The sequence below is a fragment of the Pseudonaja textilis genome, chromosome 1 (assembly GCF_049901715.1).
Source record: "Pseudonaja textilis isolate UNSWEBS1 chromosome 1, rPseTex1.2, whole genome shotgun sequence".
Lineage (NCBI taxonomy): Eukaryota > Metazoa > Chordata > Lepidosauria > Squamata > Elapidae > Pseudonaja > Pseudonaja textilis.
In genome coordinates, this window is record NC_141990.1 from 116,627,659 (window position 1) to 116,649,632 (window position 21,974).

General features: G+C 37.8%; 1 protein-coding gene across 41 annotated transcripts in view; it reads right to left on the reverse strand.

Moving 5' to 3' along the window:
• The window catches only part of RIMS1 (regulating synaptic membrane exocytosis 1), a 259,181-nt gene that overhangs the window by 134,777 nt on the left and 102,430 nt on the right, over positions 1-21,974 (reverse strand). For 36 of the 41 annotated variants that reach the window (XM_087915343.1, XM_087915448.1, XM_087915444.1 and 33 more), the window contains 2 exons: positions 14,299-14,512; positions 7,769-7,780 (listed from right to left, as the gene is read on the reverse strand). In XM_087915343.1, the coding sequence (XP_087771469.1) occupies positions 7,769-7,780; positions 14,299-14,512 (226 nt within the window). The remainder of the gene's footprint in view (positions 1-7,768; positions 7,781-14,298; positions 14,513-21,974) is intronic. The other 5 variants (XM_087915329.1, XM_087915535.1, XM_087915528.1 and 2 more) reach the window with 1 other exon arrangement.

Below are 21,974 nucleotides of genomic sequence, written 5' to 3' on the forward strand. Positions count from 1 at the left end.
ATTACAAGAGCTCATTGAATAAATATTTACAAATCAGCACTTATCCAATCCCAGTTATCCAGCACCTGCTGCATTCTTTCGAGCCAGTGACCATTTTTATGAAACTAGACATGTCACAAGCCTATCAACAGTTCCCTGTTGACGACACAGCTGCAGAACTCCAAACTATTGTAACACACAGGGGCGCTTTTAAATGTAGGCACCTCCAATTTGGCGTTAGTGTGGCCCTAGGAATTTTCCAATCATTAATGGAAAGACTGCTTCAAGGATTACCTGGCGTAATTCCTTATTTCGATGATATTTTAATATCTGTCCCTGACAAGCCTCAGTTGCTGCAAAGAGTCAAAGGGGTCCTCGATTGTTTCAGAAAGTTTGGTCTCAAATTAAAAAAAGAGAAATGCACTATTGCCATCCCACAGGTTGAATTTTGGGGATACAGAATTGACGCCTCTGGTATTCACCCAATCAAATCCAAAGTAAGGGCTATTCACGAGGCACCCACACCAACTAACAAAACCGAACTCCAGGCTTTTTTAGGACTACTTAACTTCTACACTTCGTTTTTGCCCCATAAGGCTTCCATTGCAGAACCTCTGCATAGACTCCAGGATAAACAATCCTCGTAGCATTGGGGACCTAAGGAAGCCTATGCTTTCAATGCAGTCAAATCATTGCTTACATCTGATGCTGTTCTAATTCAATTCAACAAAAATTTGCCTTTAGTCTTAGTAGCAGACATTTTGGCATAGGAGCCGTTTTAAGTCACAGACTGCCTAATGGTTCTGAGGCACCTATTGCCTTTTTCTCCAGACCGTTATCCCCAGCTGAGCAAAACTACAGTCAAATTGACAAAGAGGCTTTAGCTACAGTTGCTTCAGTCAAAAAATTCCATGAGTTTCTGTATGGACACCATTTCGAGTTAGTTACGGATCATAAGCCTTTGTTGGGTCTTCTGTCAGGTGATAGACAAACTCCTCAGATTTTGTCTCCAAGAATGACCAGATGGACTTTATTTCTGGCTGCATATTCCTATAAGCCGGTTCATCGAGCAGGCAAGAGCCTCAGCCACGCTGATGCCCTTAGTCGCTGCCCCCTGCCTGTTCCAGTTGAGGATCCTGCTCCAACTAATGCTGTATTCCTGATCAACAATCTCAAGCTTCCCATCACTGCCTTTGATATTGCTGCCCACTCTGCCAGGGACAAGGTAATCTCCCAAGTCCTTGACTGGGTGGGAAGGGGGTGGCTTGCAGTTCTTATTCCCCCGAATTCTTGCCCTTCAAAGTTCACCAGCAGGAATTGTCTTTTTTGCAAGTCTGCTTACTTCCCGGCATTTTCAGCATGAAGGCTCTAGCTCGCAGTTATGTATGGTGGCCGGGCATGGATGCTCCAATTACTAGCTGGGTGAATGCTTGTCAGCCATGCCAAGCCACCAGTCCTTCTCTACCAGCATCCACTCCAGGCATGTGGGAAGATTCAGGGACCCCCTGGTCCCGGGTGCATATTGATCTGGCTGGCCCTTTACATGGGCGAACATTCTTAGTGATGGTTGATTCTTTTTCTAAATGGGTAGGACTGACCTTAATGACCTCCACAACTTCAGAAGCTATCACTAAGGCCCTATCGAGAATATTCGCTCCCCATGGCCTCCCTGACACTATTGTGTCTGATAACGGCCCCCAGTTAGTTCCTGTGAATTTGAGGTTTTCCTAGCTAACCAAGGAATCAGACACGCACTTACAGCTCCTTTTCACCCTGCCAGTAATGGTCTGGTTGAAAGGGCAGTCAGTTCTGCTAAGGAGGTACTGGAAAGGTTTGGGCCTATAGATTGGCACTCTAGGCTCACTAAGTATCTTCTAACCCAGCACACGACTCCCTGTGCCACCACAAATAGGTCTCCGGCTGAACTTCTCATGGGTAGATGCCTGAGGACTACTTTAGACAGACTCCATCCATATTATGCCCCAGTCATGCCCCTAGGATCAAATAGCCAGACTAGGAGGATTGCTGAGGGTGACCAGGTCTATGCCAGGAACTATGCGGGTCACCTCTTGTGGATGCCTGGGCAGATTGTGGCAGTAACCAGTCCTAAGTCTTACAGGGTCCAATTGCAAGTTGGTCACATTTGGCGCCGCCATATCAACCAACTTAGGAGGCATTGGAGTACATCTACAGATGGCCCTCTGGACGTTCTTGTTCTGTACAGACATTTGCATACTCGAAATCCGGCAGCCCGGATTGGCTAAAGCGCACGGCCACCGGATTGGCTGAGTGCGCGGCACTGATTGGTCGTTTGGAATCGACCGCGATTGGCTGAGCCGATCGCGGGCGATTCAAAACGACCCGATTGGCCGCAGCACTCGGCAGAAAGTGTTTTTAAGCCGCGCTTCTTCCCCACTTTCCCCACTTGTGTTTTTACCCCAATAAATGAGCTGAACCGAGTCGCCGACTCGCGTCCTTTGTTCGTATGAGATATACGACAGTTCTTGCTGCTGAGAGACCACTGGCACCCGAAGAAACCCTACACGAACCCGACAGCTATGCAAGCCTACCTAGACAGTCGTCGGTCCTGCACCCTGAGCCACCTGAAGCCGAGACGACAGTTTCGTCACCAGAAACTGCCTGCCAAGTGGAGGAATCCCATCCAGCAGCAGCTCCGTCGGAGCCCAGAAGATCTGGCTGCCTGCACAAGCGCCCGAGTTACCTAAAGGACTATGCATGCTCCGTTCTGGGGAAAGGAGTGTTGTGATACCCATCACAAGGATATGTCATCAAATCTTTTAATTCCTCATGCTAACTATACAGTAGAGGAGATGTAATGCTTCTTGAAAACAAAATCTAAAAGCCATTTGGACTAATAGCTTCAGCTTTCAAAAGCTTATTGGTGATGTGGTATTAACATCGCTTTGCCTGATGTTCAGTCTAATATTGCTCATACACAATGTGCATGTTTTTATCTAAAATCTGTTCCAAAAATGTCTAACACCTATGTATTTTTGGTTCAGAAAACTAGTTAAATATGGCTCTGTTTCCTAATCGCATCATTAATTTTATACGGGGTGAGAGATGGGATGAAGATCAGATGAAGAAACCTAAAAGATAGCACCATAATATTTGGTTATTTTATCATTTCACATTGTTGGTGTGATTTCAAGTTACAAAGGTTGTGATTTGCATAAACACTGTTTGACAAACTAAAAATGGAGATTGAGTCACACAATATGCTAAGGCAAACAAATCACATTATGGTCTAGCATGATGCATTAACCCAATATTTGACCTTTCATTCTATGATATTGGGTGAAAAACATAGGAACTGCACCAAATAAGACATTGGTTCACCTAGAGTTTTATACTGATCTGACAGCAGGTTTTTAGCATTTTATCCAGGATCTAATCTGCATAGGGATTACATACCCTACATTAGTTGTAGGCATGTGATCACTTTTTTACTCAGTGTCAATTTATCTGCCTTTTTAAAAAGCAAGAATAAGTAATATGAAGCAATCTATAGTATCTCCTAATACAATAGATCCATCAGTAAACTATATGAAATGTCCGAATGCATCAAAGATTTTGCTAGATCTTCTTGTCTGAATATCTGTAGAAGATGTAATGATGACAACAAAAGTTAAATACTAGAGCTTTATAAAGTACTCCAAGAGGTACTTTTAACACACAGGGATGTGTATGAAGTACCTCTTTCCAAACTACTAAATCACTGACATGTAGTACAATTGGAAATAACCAAAAGTAACCTCTGAAGCAGCCTCATGAGATTCACCAAAAATTCAGTTACTTTTATATTTTGAAAAAGGCAGTTCAAATCAGATATTGCATGCTACAAATATTTCTAAAGCTATGCACAGCTCTATTAAGCATTTATACTAAACTAGAAGAGTACCAACAAAGCATAACAGGGATAGAAAAATGTATAAAATGTACTAGGGTATATATCTTTTATCTAGGACACACAAGTGCTAAAATAGCATCTTAATCCTGGATAAGGATTAACATTCTGTGTAATAAAAAAGAAAAACAGAGGGGGGAAAGAATCTGACTTCTAGTTCTAAAAACCATTTGTTTTTTGGAAATGTTTTTTTTGTTTTAATCAAGGTATTTCTTAATGTCAAAAAGAAAAAAATTCTTAGTGTTTTAGGCAGCAGCGCTGCCAGTGCAAACCCTATACATTTCTTCATAGCAACATTTAAGAAAAAAATAGATATAGAAGAAAGAAGTGCCGCTTCTACTACGTATCGGCTGAGGAAACTGAATCGATGGTCAAATACAATGACCTTATATGCACAAATTACAGAAGTATTACTATGACTCAGGTTAATTACCCAAAATATTTATTTGGGTTGAATATCCTGAATATATAAGCAAGTTTTAAGTACTTCTTAATTAGTGGAATGAGATGACAGTAAATAGTCTTTGGATTAGTGATCACAGCTTACATAAAATAGCATGCAGTAAAATTAGGTTTTGGTTGTGCTTATGGCATATTGACCAAATTGTGCCCAAATATATCAATACTTCTTACTACTAGTAAGTAATGCTTCATGTATTTTAGGTGCAAATGCTGGTAAACCGGTCTATATTTTATATTGTTAAAAAATATGAGATAGGCTTGGCTAACGCTATAATGAATGGTTAAAGTTCACTATTAGTAGACCAGGACATCTGGAAGATTGCAATGCAAGAGCAGAATATGGATAATTGGCATGAATTAATGGAGAAAAGAAAAATAGATCCTGTTGTAAGTGGAGGATACTCTAAGTGGAAGTTACACTCCAATGAATGGTGGATCTGTTAAAATAAAGGATCAATTTGAGAAATTTTATTCTAAATAAAAGAAGAATGGTTAGATGGGAACAAGAAAAGAAGGTACAGAAAACAAAAATGGGCTGATCCAAGGCCCAAGAATAAATGAGAATACAGGTAGTCCTTGACTTACAACAATTCATTTGGTGACCATTCAAAGTTACAATACTGAAAAAAGTAACTTATGACCACTTTTCACACTTACAACTGTTCAGCATCCCATGGTCATGTGATCAAAATTCAGGCGCTTGGCAACGGACTGCATTTGATGGTTGCAGTGTCCCGCTGTCATGTGATTACCTTTTGCAACTTTCTGATAAGCAAAAATCAATAGGGAAGCCAGATGCATTTACCAATCTGTTGTTATTAACAACTGCAGTGATTCACTTAACAACTATGGCAAGAAAAGTCATAACATGGGACAAAACTCACTTAACAACTATGTCGCATAGCAACAGAAATTTGGGGCTCAGTTGTAGTCATAAGTTCTGGACTACCCGTAATGCGTATTTGGGTTAGAAACAAGAGTGTTTCAAATATATAATTGATGCATAAAATACATGCAAAATACACAGCAAAATAACTAATCTAAAAGCATAAATGATCAGATAGTTTATAACGAAAGAGTAGGATAATTGGTGAAGAAACAAAGTCAATGACAAGTTCTGAATATAGAACAGAATGTTCTGGTACATTCTTAGGAAGGGTCATGTATACGTGTGTTCACTCAGTCTCCATCCCTCTACAACACAATGTCTACTATATTGACAGACTCTCTAAAGCCTTTCTAACTTGGGTAATGCCTTTGAATATTAAAGATTTATTTCCAGAAGCAAAGGACATTAAAGCTTGACTGGTCCAGGCAGTCCAATCTTATTCAGGCTAAGCATTTTATACCTGGCTTTAGCTGTAAAGTTCTTTAATGATGCAGCACATGATTTATTTTCTTAAACTGTCAGCTTGTCAACCTACTTTTAAATAAATGTACTTGAAAAATAAGTTGCTAGGGGATAAATAGAAATTGTTTTCTATTAAGTATTAATCTATAGATACAGTAGTTTTCCCCTTATTTCAAATTTAAATACATGACTAATCCATACATATTATGTATTGCATTGCCAACATCCAGAATTACATACGAATGGTCTAAATGATGCAAAGATAATCTTCAGTTTTAATATTTGCCCAAAATATAGGGTTAAAAATCATGAAACATTGATCCTTACTAATTTTCATGACATGAATAACATTAACTAAATTGAAATTTGATCAAAGAGAAAGTGCACTGATTAATTTCCAGATTCATTGGAATGACAATATCCAGAATTTCAAGCCTGTATAAACAGCAGAATGCTGCAATCACCCATAGTTATTTGGGGGGTGGGGGGGTGTCAGTTGGCTGAGATCTTTTAACACAGAGAATGGACACCTGTTCCCAACATCCTACTCCTCAATTGTTCATGAAATTTTTTTTAGCTAACTGTTAAATAACAATTATATCCACATTTTAGCAGGTAAACAAATAAAATAGGTGCACTAAGCCTCGCATCACCTTAATCTACCTATCCATATTTAAAACAATTCCAACATCTAAGACAGGGTTGCTCAATCTTGGCAACCTTAAGATGTGGACTTCAACTCTCAGAATTACCCAGCCAGCCATATTGGCTGGGGAATACTGGGAGTTGAAGTCCTCAAGTCTTAAAAAGTTAGTAAGGTTGGACATTCCTGCTCTAAGAGAATGGACTAAAGGATTTTTTTCAAAAATCTCTTTACGCTTCTTTCATAAAGATTGTTTACTGCTAAGTTCTGTCTAAAGCTACCAATAAAGGAAAATACTAGTAGCACAAGGATGAAATTAGGGGTTCTTGTTGCCTTCTGAGCTTGGTTGTTTTCTTGCAGACATTTCATTATCCAAACTAGATAACATCACCAGTGTTGGATAACTAGTTTGGATAATGACATGTTTGCAAAAAAAACAACCAAGTTCAGAGAGCATCAAGGACCCCTCCTCTCCTCTCCTCAGCCTGGCCACAAAATATGAGTTTCTTCTCCACAATTACTTTCCAGATTCTATTGCTAAGACTTCTGAAATCCTCTGGCAGTTTGTCAGGGCTCCTAGATGAAATAATCATTGAACAAAAAATGGGATGCAAAGATAATCTGTTTATCATTTCCAATCTTCCTATGTAAGGGGGAATATGGAATTAATTAATGAAGAAATAATAAATAATAATAAAGAAATGCATACTACATTATTTTTAGAGATAGCAGAAATTTTAGGACTATATAATAATGCATTGAAAAACAATATCTGTTAATTGCTATTAACTGGATTTCTGAGAAAGTGCACCAAAAATTTCATACTTAAGACTAACAATTTCAAAACTTAAGTGCTAAACAGAGGCATGGGAGAAGGGCATGACAAAATAAGTGTCATGCTATTAGCTCCAGTTCTTTTTGTATGTGTGTCATGACATTACATACATTACATGCACAAAAGGGGCAGAGCTTCTGAGGCAATTATTTCATAATTTTGACTAAAACATTAGAAACTGTGAATGCATTTGATGCTACATGTTTGATTTCATAATATAATGCATATGTACATCAATACCATTAAAAAAAACTAAAGTTGCAATTCAAAAACAAGTTATTGCTGCATTTTATGAATCAATCCATGCAAAACAGCAAAATATCATAATTAGGTTTTGTTTCCAAAAGTAATACTGCCCCACATAAATAATACTGTCAGTTTCAATTCAAAAGATGTTTAATGTCTTTTAAATTTTCTGAATATATCCTTTGTTTAAATAGCTGGATTTTAGAATTGGCACGTAACTTGAGGTCTGTTTTTTTCATTGAATAACCATTCTGCATTTCACAATAACTTGTTTCAAAATATATCTAGTAACATTATAATATATGAAGAAGCATGGATTCTAACCACTTTGTCCTCCTTTGGGAAAGCATCCAGGAAAGCAGAGAAAGAAAAAATATATAAAGAAAAGGGAAGGAAAAAGAGGAGAAAAATATTAATAGGCTGATAACAGGCAGATATAAATGAAGCAATTCCATTGTTTCTATAAAAGCAAAATTTACTGAAAATGAAATACATTTTAAATGAAAATATCTACAGTTTCTTCTACTGTGGATATTTTCTACATTTTCTGTAGAAAATATCTACAGTATTTTTCTCACAAATACCTTGAAGGCCTTTTAGCAGAAATGAAAACAGTTGCAAGCAGAATTGATACATCTGGATTAAACATGTCAGTTTTAATAGCCTACCAAAGATTCAAAAAGTCATGCCATATGTGAAATACAATTTTTAAGGGTTTTTCCATTATAATCTACATGTACATATATCATTCCTGAAAACTGGGAAAGGTCTAGAACCGAAAGTCTGAAACAGAATTTGGCATAGAGAAAGAAGAACTGGTAGTTATTCCAGTCAAGAATCAAAGTGACTTTAAGGTTGGGTTATACCATGTTTCTGGAACCACAGCCTAAGATTTAAGAGCCTAGCATATCATGTTGTTTTTGAAATGCCTAGGGAACACCAGCAGAGGACACAGCCTAAGCATGGTAGGGACATCTAAACTGAATTTCTTACTCAGCACAGAGCTCTTATTAGTATAATTTGTCTATTAATCTCCACCCTAAGTGCAACATTTGTAAGTTGCCAATTATTCTGCAGCAGCCCTGAGGAACATTTTGAGTATTCTATCCTGATATCAGGGTAGGAGTTTTTTATTCATAGTGGCTGAGGTAGATATTCTGCTTTCCTATTTGAAAAGCTGGTAAAATTAATAGCACTCTTCCCAAACTAGTTTCCACACAAATCCCAGCCATTCATTTGATGGGCATCAGGATACAGAAGGCTGATCAAGAGAGTCAAGTTGTTTAAGAGCATATCAAAGTCAGCAACTGCAATAAATGTTTTGATGGTGCTGTAATTTGGAAATGCTTTTCTGGCACAGATTTAAAAAGTTAACCATCAAGAGCATCCTAAATCCACTTCTAAAAATTTGTCCTTGCTTTAATATGTTCACTATTAGGAATACTCCATTTTATGAGCATATCCATATATTTTTTTATCAGCACAGAAAGATAGTAATATGGAGCAGACAATCTCTAATTGTTGAAAACATTCTAAATCCATCCTTCTTTACTTAGGAAACACTCTTCTTTTGTATTAACAAGGATGTCCTTCAATATACACGGAGAAATACTTCATGTTGGTGAAAGAAAATGCTGTTGACGTGGCCCAATACTGGGTGAATGTCATTGTTTTCATCCTATATATTTAACATACTTTTAGACAAGCTATATTTTTATGAACTATTTAATGCCTATTTTATTTCTTCAGAGTTGAATGCTGCATGTCTATAGTTTGTAGATGCTTCTAACACAAATAAAGAAGCTATCTCATTAGCTTCAAGCCACACCATTTCTGACCAAATTGCTTAATATCACAGACCTGCCATAACTGAGTGAAAGGAGGAGATAAAATATTGAGAAGCTGAGGAAAGTTTATAGTTAGGGATATTCCTAACTTTCTCAAATGGTAGCATGCTTCTGTGTACTTATTAAGCCACTGTACCTTTAAATAGCCAATGAGCAAACTTCCCTGTGCAAAATACACCTAACAACAAAATGGGTCAGCAAGGAGAAAGCAAATATAATAAACAAATTATAAACAAAAATAAGCACATATAATAAAAAACAAAATATACACTGCTCAAAAAAATAAAGGGAATACTTAAACAACACAATGTAACTCCAAGTCAATCACACTTCTGTGAAATCAAACTGTCCACTTAGGTAGCAACACTGATTGACAATCAATTTCACATGCTGTTGTACAAATGGAATAGACAACAGGTGGAAAGCATAGGCAGTTAGCAAGACATCCCCAATGAAGGAGTGGTTCTGCAGGTGGTGACCACAGACCACTTCTCAGTTCCTATGCTTTCTGGCTGATGGTTTGGTCACTTTTGAATGCTGGCGGTGCTTTCACTCTCGTGGTAGCATGAGACGGAGTCTACAACCCACACAAGTGGCTCAGGTAGTGTAGCTCATCCAGGATGGCACATCAATGCGAGCTGTGGCAAGAAGGTTTTCTGTGTCTGTCAGCCTAATGTCCAGAGCATGGAGGCGCTACCAGGAGACAGGCCAGTACATCAGGAGACATGGAGGAGGCCGTAGGAAGGCACAACCCAACATCAGGACCGTTACCTCCGCCTTTGTGCAAGGAGGGACAGGAGGAGCACTGCCAGAGCCCTGCAAAATGACCTCCAGCGGGCCACAAATATGCATGTGGCTGCTCAAATGGTCAGAAACAGACTCCATGAGGGTGGTAAGAGGGCCCGACGTCCACAGGTGGGGGTTGTGCTTATAGCCCAACACTGTGCAGGACGTTTGGCATTTGCCAGAGAACACCAAGATTGGCAAATTCGCCACTGGCATCCTGTGCTCTTCACAGATGAAAGCAGGTTCACACTGAGCACATGTGACAGACATGACAGGTTCTGGAGACGCCATGGAGAACGTTCTGCTGCCTGCAACATCCTCCAGCATGACCGGTTGGCAGTGGGTCAGTAATGGTGTGGGGTGGCATTTCTTTAGGGGGCCGCACAGCCCTCCATGTGCTCGCCAGAGATAGCCTGACTGCCATTAGGTACTGAGATGAGATCCTGAGACCCCTTGTGAGACCATATGCTGGTGTGGTTGGTCTTGGGTTCCCTCTAATGCAAGACAATGCTAGACCTCATGTGGCTGGAGTGTGTCAGCAGTTCCTGCAAGACGAAGGCATTGATGCAATGGACTGGCCCGCCCGTTCCCCAGATCTGAATCCAATTGAGCACATCTGGGACATCATGTCTCGCTCCATCCACCAACACCACAATGCACCACAGACTGTCCAGGAGTTGGGGGATGCTTTAGTCGAGGTGTGAGAGGAGATCCCTCAGGAGACAATCCGCCACCTCATCAGGAGCATGCCCAGGCGTTGTAGGGAGGTCATACAGGCACGTGGAGGCCACACACACTACTGAGCCTCATTTTGACTTGTGTTAAGGACATTACATCAAAGTTGGATCACCCTGTAGTATTTTTTTCCACTTTAATTTTGAGTCTAACTCCAAATCCAGACCTCCATGGTTTGCTAAATTTGATTTCCATTGATAATTTTTGTGTGATTTTGTTGTCAGCACATTCAACTATGTAATGAACAAAGTATTTAATAAGAATATTTCATTCATTCAGATCTAGGATGTCTTATTTTTGTGTTCCCTTTATTTTTTTAAGCAGTGTAGTAAAAATGTTGCTGTACTCACTCTGCATTTTCAACCTCTTATAAACATGTAAAATTGATCAGAAACATCATAAAATCTCTTTCCCCACAATCCAGAGTGTGTGGTGCACTGTGGTATACTTAGAAACAGACTACATGATATACTATTAATCTCAGCAGTTAAGGTGTTACTGTGACTACGTAAGTGGTATTGAGTAAGCAGCATTCAAACAGTTTAAAGATAATTCTAGCGTGATTTGTTTGTTTCAGTGTAATTCACACCATATTGGATTAGTGTGAAAAGCTGTTCCACATAATAATTTAATAGAAATAAAGTTATAAACCTTTAATTTAAATAGCTTAAAATTAATTTAATTAATTTAAATAATTTAAAATTATTGTTAGATTGATGTCTAGAGCAAAGTTTTCAAAACTGTACCTCCCATGGACCTGTGGGATTCTTTATGGGGTTTAATGAGACCTTTATGGGTTCAATGAGAAACTAATAGCAATAGCACTTAAGACTTATACACCACTTTACAGCGCTTTACAGCCTGCTCTAAGTGGTTTACAAAATCAGCACATTGTCCCCAACAATCTGGGTCCTCATTTTACCCACCTCAGAAGGATGGAAGGCTGAGTCAACCTCGAGCCTGGTGGGATTCAAACTGCCAAACTGCAGGCAGCCAGCAGTCAGCAGAAGTAGCCTGCAATACTGCACTCTAACCACTGTGCCACCAGGGCTAATGATGAAAAAAGAAAAGATTAAAAGTTCACTCAAATGCAATCAGGGTTTCTTTTTATCACTAGAGCTTTGTCTCCTGATTGGAAGGGTCCAGGAATATATTATGGTGAAGTGGCTGCACAGTCAGCCAGATGATTAGAGTGGATTTGGCAATTTTAGCCACATATCGATGTTTATAATTGATGGTGCTCAGGGGTATCATCAAAGGATATAAGCTATTCCAGGGCTGTCAAACTCCCGGCCTGTGGGCCAGATGTGTCACTCACTGGCCATGCCCATGCCTGGTTTAGCAAAGCAGAAAAAAATCCCGATACGTCACATGACACCACCATGATCTGAGTTTGACACCCCTGAACTATTCTAAGTAAAGCTGCCTTTTGCAATTGACTGATTTTGACAATGCCAATTGCATTCAAAAAGTGTGCCACTTGGTTTGGAATTGCACCCAAGGTGCTTACTACAATTACTAATACTATTGCTAACTTTATTTTCTTTTGGCACAGTTTTTCTACTACCATTTTCAAGTCTTTGCATTTTGTTATTTTCTCTAGTTTTTCTCTTCTATTCTGTTTTCTCTGGGTTCTGTGATGTCCACTATCCAGATTTTTTTTTGCCTTTCTTATTAATAATCGTTAAGTCTTGGATGTTATATGGCAGGTGGTTGTCTTTTTGAATTCTCAAATACCAGAGCACTTTTGCTGCTGTTTTCAATTACTTCTCTATTTTGTAGTCCTTTTTTGTATTCTTATTTCTTTTGTATCAGAAATGCAAACTCACTCCAGAATCTAACTGTGAAATGTTAAACAATGACTCAATATTTATTGACTAAATGAAATGAATTGTCTCCATTGAATATGCAGATTTGCAGCATTGACTAATATTGTTAAAATATGCAAATGTATCATTGAAATGTAGATATGCAGCACTGGCTGTTAAAAATACAGAGATATGTAACATTGATCAATATGCAGATATGAAGCATTGGTTGATATTGTTAAAAATATTTGATCAGGTTTTGTGCTTTTGATTGCTAAGCAATGAATTACAAAAGAGTTGTACCAAAAAATGTAGTATCAGTAAGTATGTAGATCGCTGAAGTAGAGCCAGACATTCTATAAAGTTAAGTTAAACAGCCCTAGAAAATATAATTAAGAGCAAATCTGTAGCTGATGAAATACCAGCCAAACTATTTTAAAATCTTGCACAATGACGCAATCAAAGTATTACTTGTACTTTATAAGCAAGTATACAAAGCATCTAAATTTACAATATATTATAGTGAGGCAAGCTCATTTGCCATTGTTAGGTGGAAAGCACCAGCATATGATAAACATTTTTGTTTCTCTTCCTGTATTTCTTCTTTGCTTGTTCTATAATTAAACTGACCAAAGAGGAAACACACAGCAGGTTCTGTGTGGATGAAAAAGAGGTGTCTCTACACACACAAACACTGTGTCATCTCTAATTGCAGCTCTTGAGGTATGTGGCTGTTTCTACCAAAAAGTTACATCTAGGAGGAAATACAGGTTCCTAGAAATAACTGGAGGAAATATTTTCCCATTAGACACAATGTATGAAATTTGGTGTAGAAATTGTTTATAGACAATGATAAGGCAGTGAAACAATAAGAAAAGGTTCCAGCATGCATGAATCAAAACCTACAAAATATTTAGAAAAGTGGAAGCATAGCCATCAACAGATGGGGAAAAAAAACAGTTTAACTTTTACTTTGCGAATTTTAGCATGAGACATTTAAGCTTACAAAAAGGGGGTGTTTGCCTTAACCATCCCCACTCAGGTTTATTTTTACTTTTCATTTTTTACATTTTTCAGTGTCAATGGACTATTCCTTTAGATACGGTTGCTCAAGCAACAGCCCCAAGATCCTGCTGGAAACCAGTCTTCCAAAAGATTTTAAAAAGCTGTCTTTCTTTCCCATTATTGGAATCAGGTGAAAATGAAGTCCAATAGTTAAAGTATTGGGGAACGGAGCTTTATAGCATTGGGAACTGTTATAGAGATGTTGGGTTTTTACTGTTTCTTTTTTCTTCTTACACTGTTGCTATGGGATGCCCAGACTTACGTCTATAAGATGGGAAGCTGCAGAAGTGTAATAAAATAAAATAAAATAAAATAAAATAAGATAAAATGCGACAAGTTCAGAGAAACAACACCTCATTCATGTTTATTTCCTCAACAGGATTCCTAATTCATTTAATAAGAAATTGATTTCCCATCCTGTCATACCCCTCCCCAAAATATAGAGTGAGGAGTTCTAAAAACAAACATAGAGCATGGGCAAATAAAAGGGAATACAAGAGGTTGAGGGGGAGGAGTAGAAAAGAGGCAGATAGCAAATCATGCAGTAGCAGAAGTCTGCATAAGTAGATTGAACTAGTAAGTCATGATTCATTAGACACAATATAAAACTTACATTGTTTGATCGTAGGGTAACACGGCCTCCGCATCTGGCACAAAACTTTGTCCGGCAGTAAGAACATAAATGGCCACAACCATCAGCAAACTTAGTTTTGTGACAGATCCCACACGTGGGTGCATCATCTTTGTGTTCTCCTTGATAACGGCGGGATTCCTCACCTATTTTTCGTACTTGCTCTTTGTAACTTTCAAATTGTTGATGTAATCTTCTGTAAAGAAAGCAAAACTCTTATTGCAAGGGTATCGAGGCAAACTCACTCATTAAATGATTTGCTCTGAGACAGTTGTGTGTGCCAAATGTAACTATTATTCAAGTGCCAAATTTGTCTTAAAAACAAATTTAATAACTATAAATGGAATGTATGGAACTATCTGCTTCACTTTTATATTATGTTAAGGAAGCTATTTAAGCAATCAAAAATGCAATGCATACTTATGGATTTGAGAGTAGCATGAAGAGATTTTGTAAAATAGCTTAACTCCTTTTTTTCTGCCCTACATATATTCTCAGAGAATCTAGAGTAAGAAAATATCAAAAATTCAACCATGTCCAGTTCCATTTAAGCATGAGGATTAAATCTAAGCATGATTTTTTTTTGTGAAAATACAAAGGTGCTGACTTGCATTTTCTTTTCAACCTTTTTTTTGTCCTTTCAATTCAAATAAAAAAAACATAATTGTTGTGTTCATATTTACATGACAGTGAAAAAACTCTTTCAAGACATAAATCAGAGAGGTGCCTTCTGGAATGGAGACAATTCCATTAACATTAGTTAGGATAGCAAAGAAGTTAGGCGTATATCTAATATATTCATTACCTTCCATTCTAACTATGCCCAGCAGATGGCTCCAGAGACTATCATTTCTTCCAAAACGGTGCCTTTACTTTTGAAATATTGTAATAATTTTATGATGTAAAACCCTTCTTATACCAGAAATAAACTATTGGCTGTACAGATAGGAATCAATTAATGTGTTATAAAACCTGCACTAACTTTAAGTGGTCAGTGTTTTGAAAGTGACTAGTATCCAGCTTCTATTCACAATAAATTATTCAGCATTTGACTCTTGACCAAGAAACTCTAGTTTTACAAGCAGACCTCAAGATTTAGAACTTTATTTTTAGACTCACATACACAACAGAAAATGCATTTTTTTATTTCCAATTTAACATCATATACATTTCAATAAGCTTTATTATATGAACTCAGTTTTCATCTAGAAATTATCCTAATTATATAAACACTGAAACAGTTCATTTCACCAGAAAAAAAACCTCTATTGATTTAAAAGCATGAAGAAATGTGTGTTTCACACACTTCTATGTAAAAGAAACTATTTCAGAAAACTCTTTTTTTATTCTTCTTCACAAAACCATCAAAACACAACTGCTTTAACAGAATGATGCTAACTCAAATCCAGCAAATATACACACTTGAATGGTGGAGCTCACTGAATGAGCAGAGGCTACTGCATCAAGTTCTAAGGATAAAATAGGAAAGAGAACCCTGGTGCATTCCCACTGAATGCTTTTGAAGGAAAAGAAGAATGAAAATGAAATAAACGGTTGCATGAACTTTTTATGAGATCTGTGTACAGTTCTGGGTTTTTTTAAGCAATCCCTGCCTTTGGGAATTGATCTGGAATGAACCTACAGGTGCTGTGCTGTTCTTAGCCTTTTTCATGCATCATGTTAAACATAACTGGGTTTGATTTTGGTTTAGGGTATTATGGAAATGCAATTGCTCTGGCTTACAAAGCATGTCTTAACCAATGTATTGGACTAATCAACCCAGTTTACCCAAGAAGCCACCATTCACACAAATCATACCTAATTTTATATGAAAAATCTTTATGAAACGTGGCTAAAAATACAAGTAGAGTAGAAGGATCTTGCGACAGCCTTGTATTTCTCTTTGTCTCTCTCTCATATTATGAAACCAACTTGGGATTCTGTTCTGTTATCATAAAAGATTCTGAGCTTGGGAAAAGAACAAAAAAATGAACTAGACCTCCAAATGCAGTATACACATGATCATGGCTACCTTGAATTTTAGCTTTCTTGGTTTCAACACAAGATCACCCAAAAGGCGGGCATTCATAGGGCTTCCTCCCTGCTTTCTTACCATTTCTCTACATTTTATCCCTCCCCTCTTTGCATACAGGATTTTGGAACAAGCAGAACTCTCCAAATCCTACAAGCATAACAACCAAAATATAATATGTAAGCATTTTATGGGTTTTTTTTAAGTTAACTGGTGCTCTATGCTTTATACACCTCAAAAACTGCAAAATAAACATCTAATGAAAAATTTAGACTTCAAAATCTTGGGAACTAAAAAAGAACAACTGGCTGCTTATGAGTCAGTAATTTTTGACAGCTATCGTACAGGAAGCTGAATACACAAGCTTCCCACTATTTTCTCCAAAAGATCTCAGACACCTGTTCAACCAGGAAGCTGTTTTCAAGCCAGTAGGAACTGTTATTCAGTATTATTTTTACATCTTAACACATTTATATATCAAGTGAACCACTAATGAAAGATTCATGTTTTGCTGTTTTTTTTTCTTCATAAGAGACTATTCTTGTTTATTGCTAAGGGCAATCAAGTATTTTAATACTGTACTCCTAAATCCACCAAAACACATTCATTTTTTTGGTGACAAGAGCATTACATTAATGAGTAACTAATAACTATTCTTATAATGCTAAGATATAAAAAAATAGTATTGGGGGGTACTTTTTTCCTCCTCTGCAGTAAGTGCCTTTTTTGCTAACACCACTAGAAAAGGCGACTTTGACTTTTACAAGATCAATCCCTCCTCATATTGTAATTGTAGGAAGAATTTGTAAAAAGTAGGTCTAGCCCAAGGTACCCGTTACTCATGGATAATTTTAGGAAGTGAAGCTTATATTAAGGTCCATTATGGTGGGTAGGTCGAGGTGTTGGGAGTAGAAGCAGGGAAGCCCAAATAAGACATTTGTCCTTGTTAAGGTATTTATATTTACTAGCTGGAGCAGTGAGGTTGTGCACTGAGCCAAATCACAGTTGTGGTTGATTGGTTGAAAAGTGCTGACTCCTGCATGAGGCAATCTGTGCTATGATTGGTTGCTGTGGATGTGAAAGGGTTTTTTCCCTTTTTCCCATCATTTTCTTCTGTGTCCTGTGATTTACCTGATGATTTACCTCATGACCTCCTGCTTGCTTAACTATCTTGTTTGATGTTTGATGTATATATAGATGTAAAATATATTTTATATTTATTTGTATAAAATTAAAAGTTTGTGTCAATGTTTCTTCTGCGTTTAACACTATCATCCCAGATATACTAGTAACCAAACTGTATAATCTGCAGGTCCCCACCCCCACGTGCTCCCAGATTAAGAACTTTTTGACAAACAGACCACAGTCTGCTAGACTTGGCCCCCACCTTTCTTCCACTATTACACTCAGTACTGGTTCCCCCCAGGATTGTGTCTTGAGCCCCCTGCTGTATGCCTTGTACACCTTTGACTGCTCACCAAGCCACACAACAAACACCATCATAAAGTTTGCGGATAACACGACTGTGATTGGTCTCATCTCCTGAGAGGATGAGATGGCACATAGGGCAAAAGTAGAGAACCTGTCTGTCTGGTGTTCACAGAACAAACTGTCACTGAATGTCCATAAAACCAAAGAACTGATTATGGACTTCAAGAAACATGGACAGGACCCATGCCCCGCTCATCATCAACGGAGAACGAATGGAAACTGTCCCTATGATCAGATTCCTTGGCATCCATATTTCAGCTGTTATCTCCTGGTCCCCTAACACCAAGGCCATAGTGAAAAAGGCTCAGCAGCGGCTGCACTTCCTGCAGGTTCTCAGGAAAAACAATCTGGATAAGAAGCTGTTGCTGGATTTCTATAAAGCCTCTGTGGAGAGCACTCTTGACATACTGTCTGGGTGTGTGGTATGCAGGCTCTTCAGCTGGGGACAGGAAAACTGTACAGAGGGTGATAAACACAACTCAAAAGATCATTGATTGCCCTCTGCCCTCCCTGGAAGACTTAGCCAGGTCCCGCTGCCAAAGCAGAATCAAGGCCATCATAGAAGACCCCTCACACCCTGGCAATTATCTTTTTGACCTGCTGCCGTCTGGATGGTGCTTTAGGTCAATAAAATCCCACACCACTAGACTAACAAATAGTTTCTTTCCCTGGGCCATCTGAACCGCAAATAAATACAAAGTCACTACCTTATTAAGATGTGAAAAGATGTGAAATCACAATACCTCATTCAGATGTATAACTTATTACAGTACAATCCATCTCTTGTGTATTACACTCGACAAAGCGTCATAGTCAGTGTTGGATGTATATTTTGTGTATATTCATAGATATTGTACTCTCTAATCACAAATGGAGATGCGGGTACTCTATTTTTTTTATCTTCATCTTTAAGTGCTCTGGTTTTATTGTATTGTGAACAGTTGCTGGGGTGCATCCACAGTTTCGTTGTACTTGTACAATGACAATAAAGTTCTTCTTCTTCTTCTTCTTCTTCTTCTTCTTCTTCTTCTTCTTCTTCTTCTTCTTCTTCTTCTTCTTCTTCTTCCTCTTCCTCTTCCTCTTCCTCCTCCTCCTCCACCTCCTCTTCTTCATTTGGACACCGGCTGCACAAGTATGTGTCACCGTTTCTTCATTTGGACACTGGCTGCACAATTCCCCGACAATCCTTAACCATAAAAGCTTGGTGGGTGGGTGTGAACCAGTCATCCAGCCTTCCTCCCAAGACTGTTGAAGTGGTGGGAGGGTAATCAAAAAAGGAAGTGCTAGGGATGACATTCCAAAATGAAAGGCAAGGTATAACTCTAAGAAATAAATAAAAGCACGCTCTTATATGCAGCCACCTCTTTCAACAGTTTATCCTTGCAATAGACCCAAATAGTACACATTACCTTTCAACTAGCATTTGCAATTTGACATTTGTCCATCTATTCCTATTTCTACTAAACGAATTCATTATTTACTCTGTTTTCACCATTTATTTATAACATATTATTATTAGAAGGGTCTCCCTGCCGAACACAACTGTATTAATTTTTAGATCCATACCCATCATTGCATCACAGAATTACCTCATATTTGCCATTTATCATCCAGATTCTCTACCAACTGCAGCCCATGTACAAACATCCCTCAATTGACAGGATAATCCCTTAACAATCTGTGCATAAGTACATTAAACAATAAAGGGGAAATTACACATTGCTATTTATTCCCTTGTCAATGTTGAAGTACTTGGGGTTTCTTTTCAAAGAAAAAAAGAAAAAAATCAAATAAATAATCAGACTTCAACTTCATGTTTATACAAAACACTGCATAATTCAAGCCTATTCATTTTATCTTACTTCTTTTGGAAAGAAATAAAATATTGTTTCTTTCTTATTTCACAAAATTTCTCCATGACCTGCTTAAAAAAAAAGCAAAAATCTGACTTGCGGACTCCTTGGGCTGCATAATGCCATACTGAACCTCCTATGTTTAACTCCTTGTAATCTGTTGCAACCTTCCATTCATGACTCTGCCTACCATCTTCCAAGGTACACATAAAAATTATACAACATTTCATTCAATATTTCTACTTTTCCCTTTATAATAGGAAATAACAGCATTATTTCAATCATCAGGCATGGATGCAAACTTCACACTTTAAACAATCTGCACAATCACACCACCAACAATCCACATCAATATTTTAATAATTTTCCAATTATAGAATCTGCAGACATACAATTTTTCAACATTCTCACAATGATCAGAAATCTTTTCATCAATCTTTTTAGACATTAACATTTATAGTAGTCATTTCAATTCCACTCCTTGACATATTACTATCATTCCTATATAAAGCTCCAAGACACTCCTTAAAGCTATTCCTGCATCTCAATTTCATCTGAAATCCTTTCATCACTTTCAGTTTTAGTGCTATTTATTCTGCTGTAAGATCTTTCGTTAGCTCTTTTACCTATTTCCAAAACAATATATTATTAGCATTAAAATGGTTCTGCATATTCTTTCTTTTAATCTTAGCTATCTCTTGCTCTGACTACATTTTTGCAGCTAATTCTTTCACTCCCTTCACATTTATAGCATCTTTCTCTCATCATTTTCTTTTTGCAGCAATCATCCTCTTATATGCATTTTTCCTCGTTCACAGCCTATTCTTTATTTAAAGAAGCATCCTTTTTATACTACCTCCAGTGTAGCACTACAATTCCCAGTAAACATAGGAATAAGAATGCCTGGGGAGAGACAAAATGGAGACTTGGGAAATTACCATGTTTAAAACTGTTATGTAAGAAAATGTTTTAAGTTATTGCTTCCTTTGGAATTGGTAATGAAAATCTTTCTAAGAAAGAACTCCAAAAATTGGCAGTGAAGTTGGAACTTATATCACATTAGCCAGGGGTGGGCTTCAAAAACTTTAGTAATGGATTCTCTGCCCAGCTGCTGGGTGGGCGTAGCCATGGTGGGCATGGTCTAGTTGGCCTCTGGCCTCCTGCAAAATAGCCTCCCCGGGCTCTGGAGGCTCTCTGGAAGCAGGAAACGGGCCCGTTTCCTGCCTTCTCAAACTTCTGGGAGGCTCATTTTTCGCCCTCCCTGAGCCTCTGCGCACACCCTGTACTTATCTACATCCAAAACGGGCCGCGTGGGGACTCCTGGAAGGGGAGGAGTGAGTGTGGCCATCCAGGAGTGGGTGGGGCCAGCCAGGATTTGGGGGTTCCCTGAACTTTGCAGAATTTTAGCTAGAGGATCTCCCAAACCCCCAGCAGAGTGTAGCTCACTCTGATATTGAGGCTTCCCAGCCTCAGAAAATGAATACAGATTGGGCATTTTTACACACAATGAAATTATTATCAAGCTGGACAAATTTTAAAAAAACATGCTATTCAAAAGGCTACACTCTGTTCTTTTCACAAACAGGAGTTGCTTGAATAAATATTTCACCCCATGCACAAATTAAGTAGCTTATATTCAATCTAGTGGTTTAAATTCATCATGCAATGCAAGCACCTAATGTACCTATACATTCATATGGCAATGCACTTAGGAAATTAGATAAATCATGTGAATATGAAAATGTAGATTTGAGGTCAAGGTTTTGTATGCTGTTAAAGATGCATGAATTGTTCTAAATTAGATATCATTAAAGGGTAAGTAGAATTCATACCCAAATCTCACTGTTTGACAAATCATTTTGATTGTCACAGATTCTGTACATTTTCATCGGACATTCAAGTGCCTCCAAGGTGATGGACTTTATCCTGGAGTCTTCTTAGCATTGATTACATGGATATTGATGTTATATGGCAAATCTTGAAAAATTGTTGATAGACTAATGGGAATTTTAAGAAATTCCCTAAAAGATAACTGAACTATACAAAAGCATGTACTTGAACAGGTTCTTTATATTAGGACATCTTGATGAAAAAATTAAACCAATTAAGAATATTCTGAAGATCTTAGTTATTGAGAATCTGGATTTGCTGTATTCTTTTTTTAATTATCTGTGGCTATCAAATTATCATTATCATTTGTGCCATTGATGAAAGACAAACAACTCATGCACATACTTCAGCCCAATGAAAGAATTATTTTGACATCTTGCATTCAGCATCTC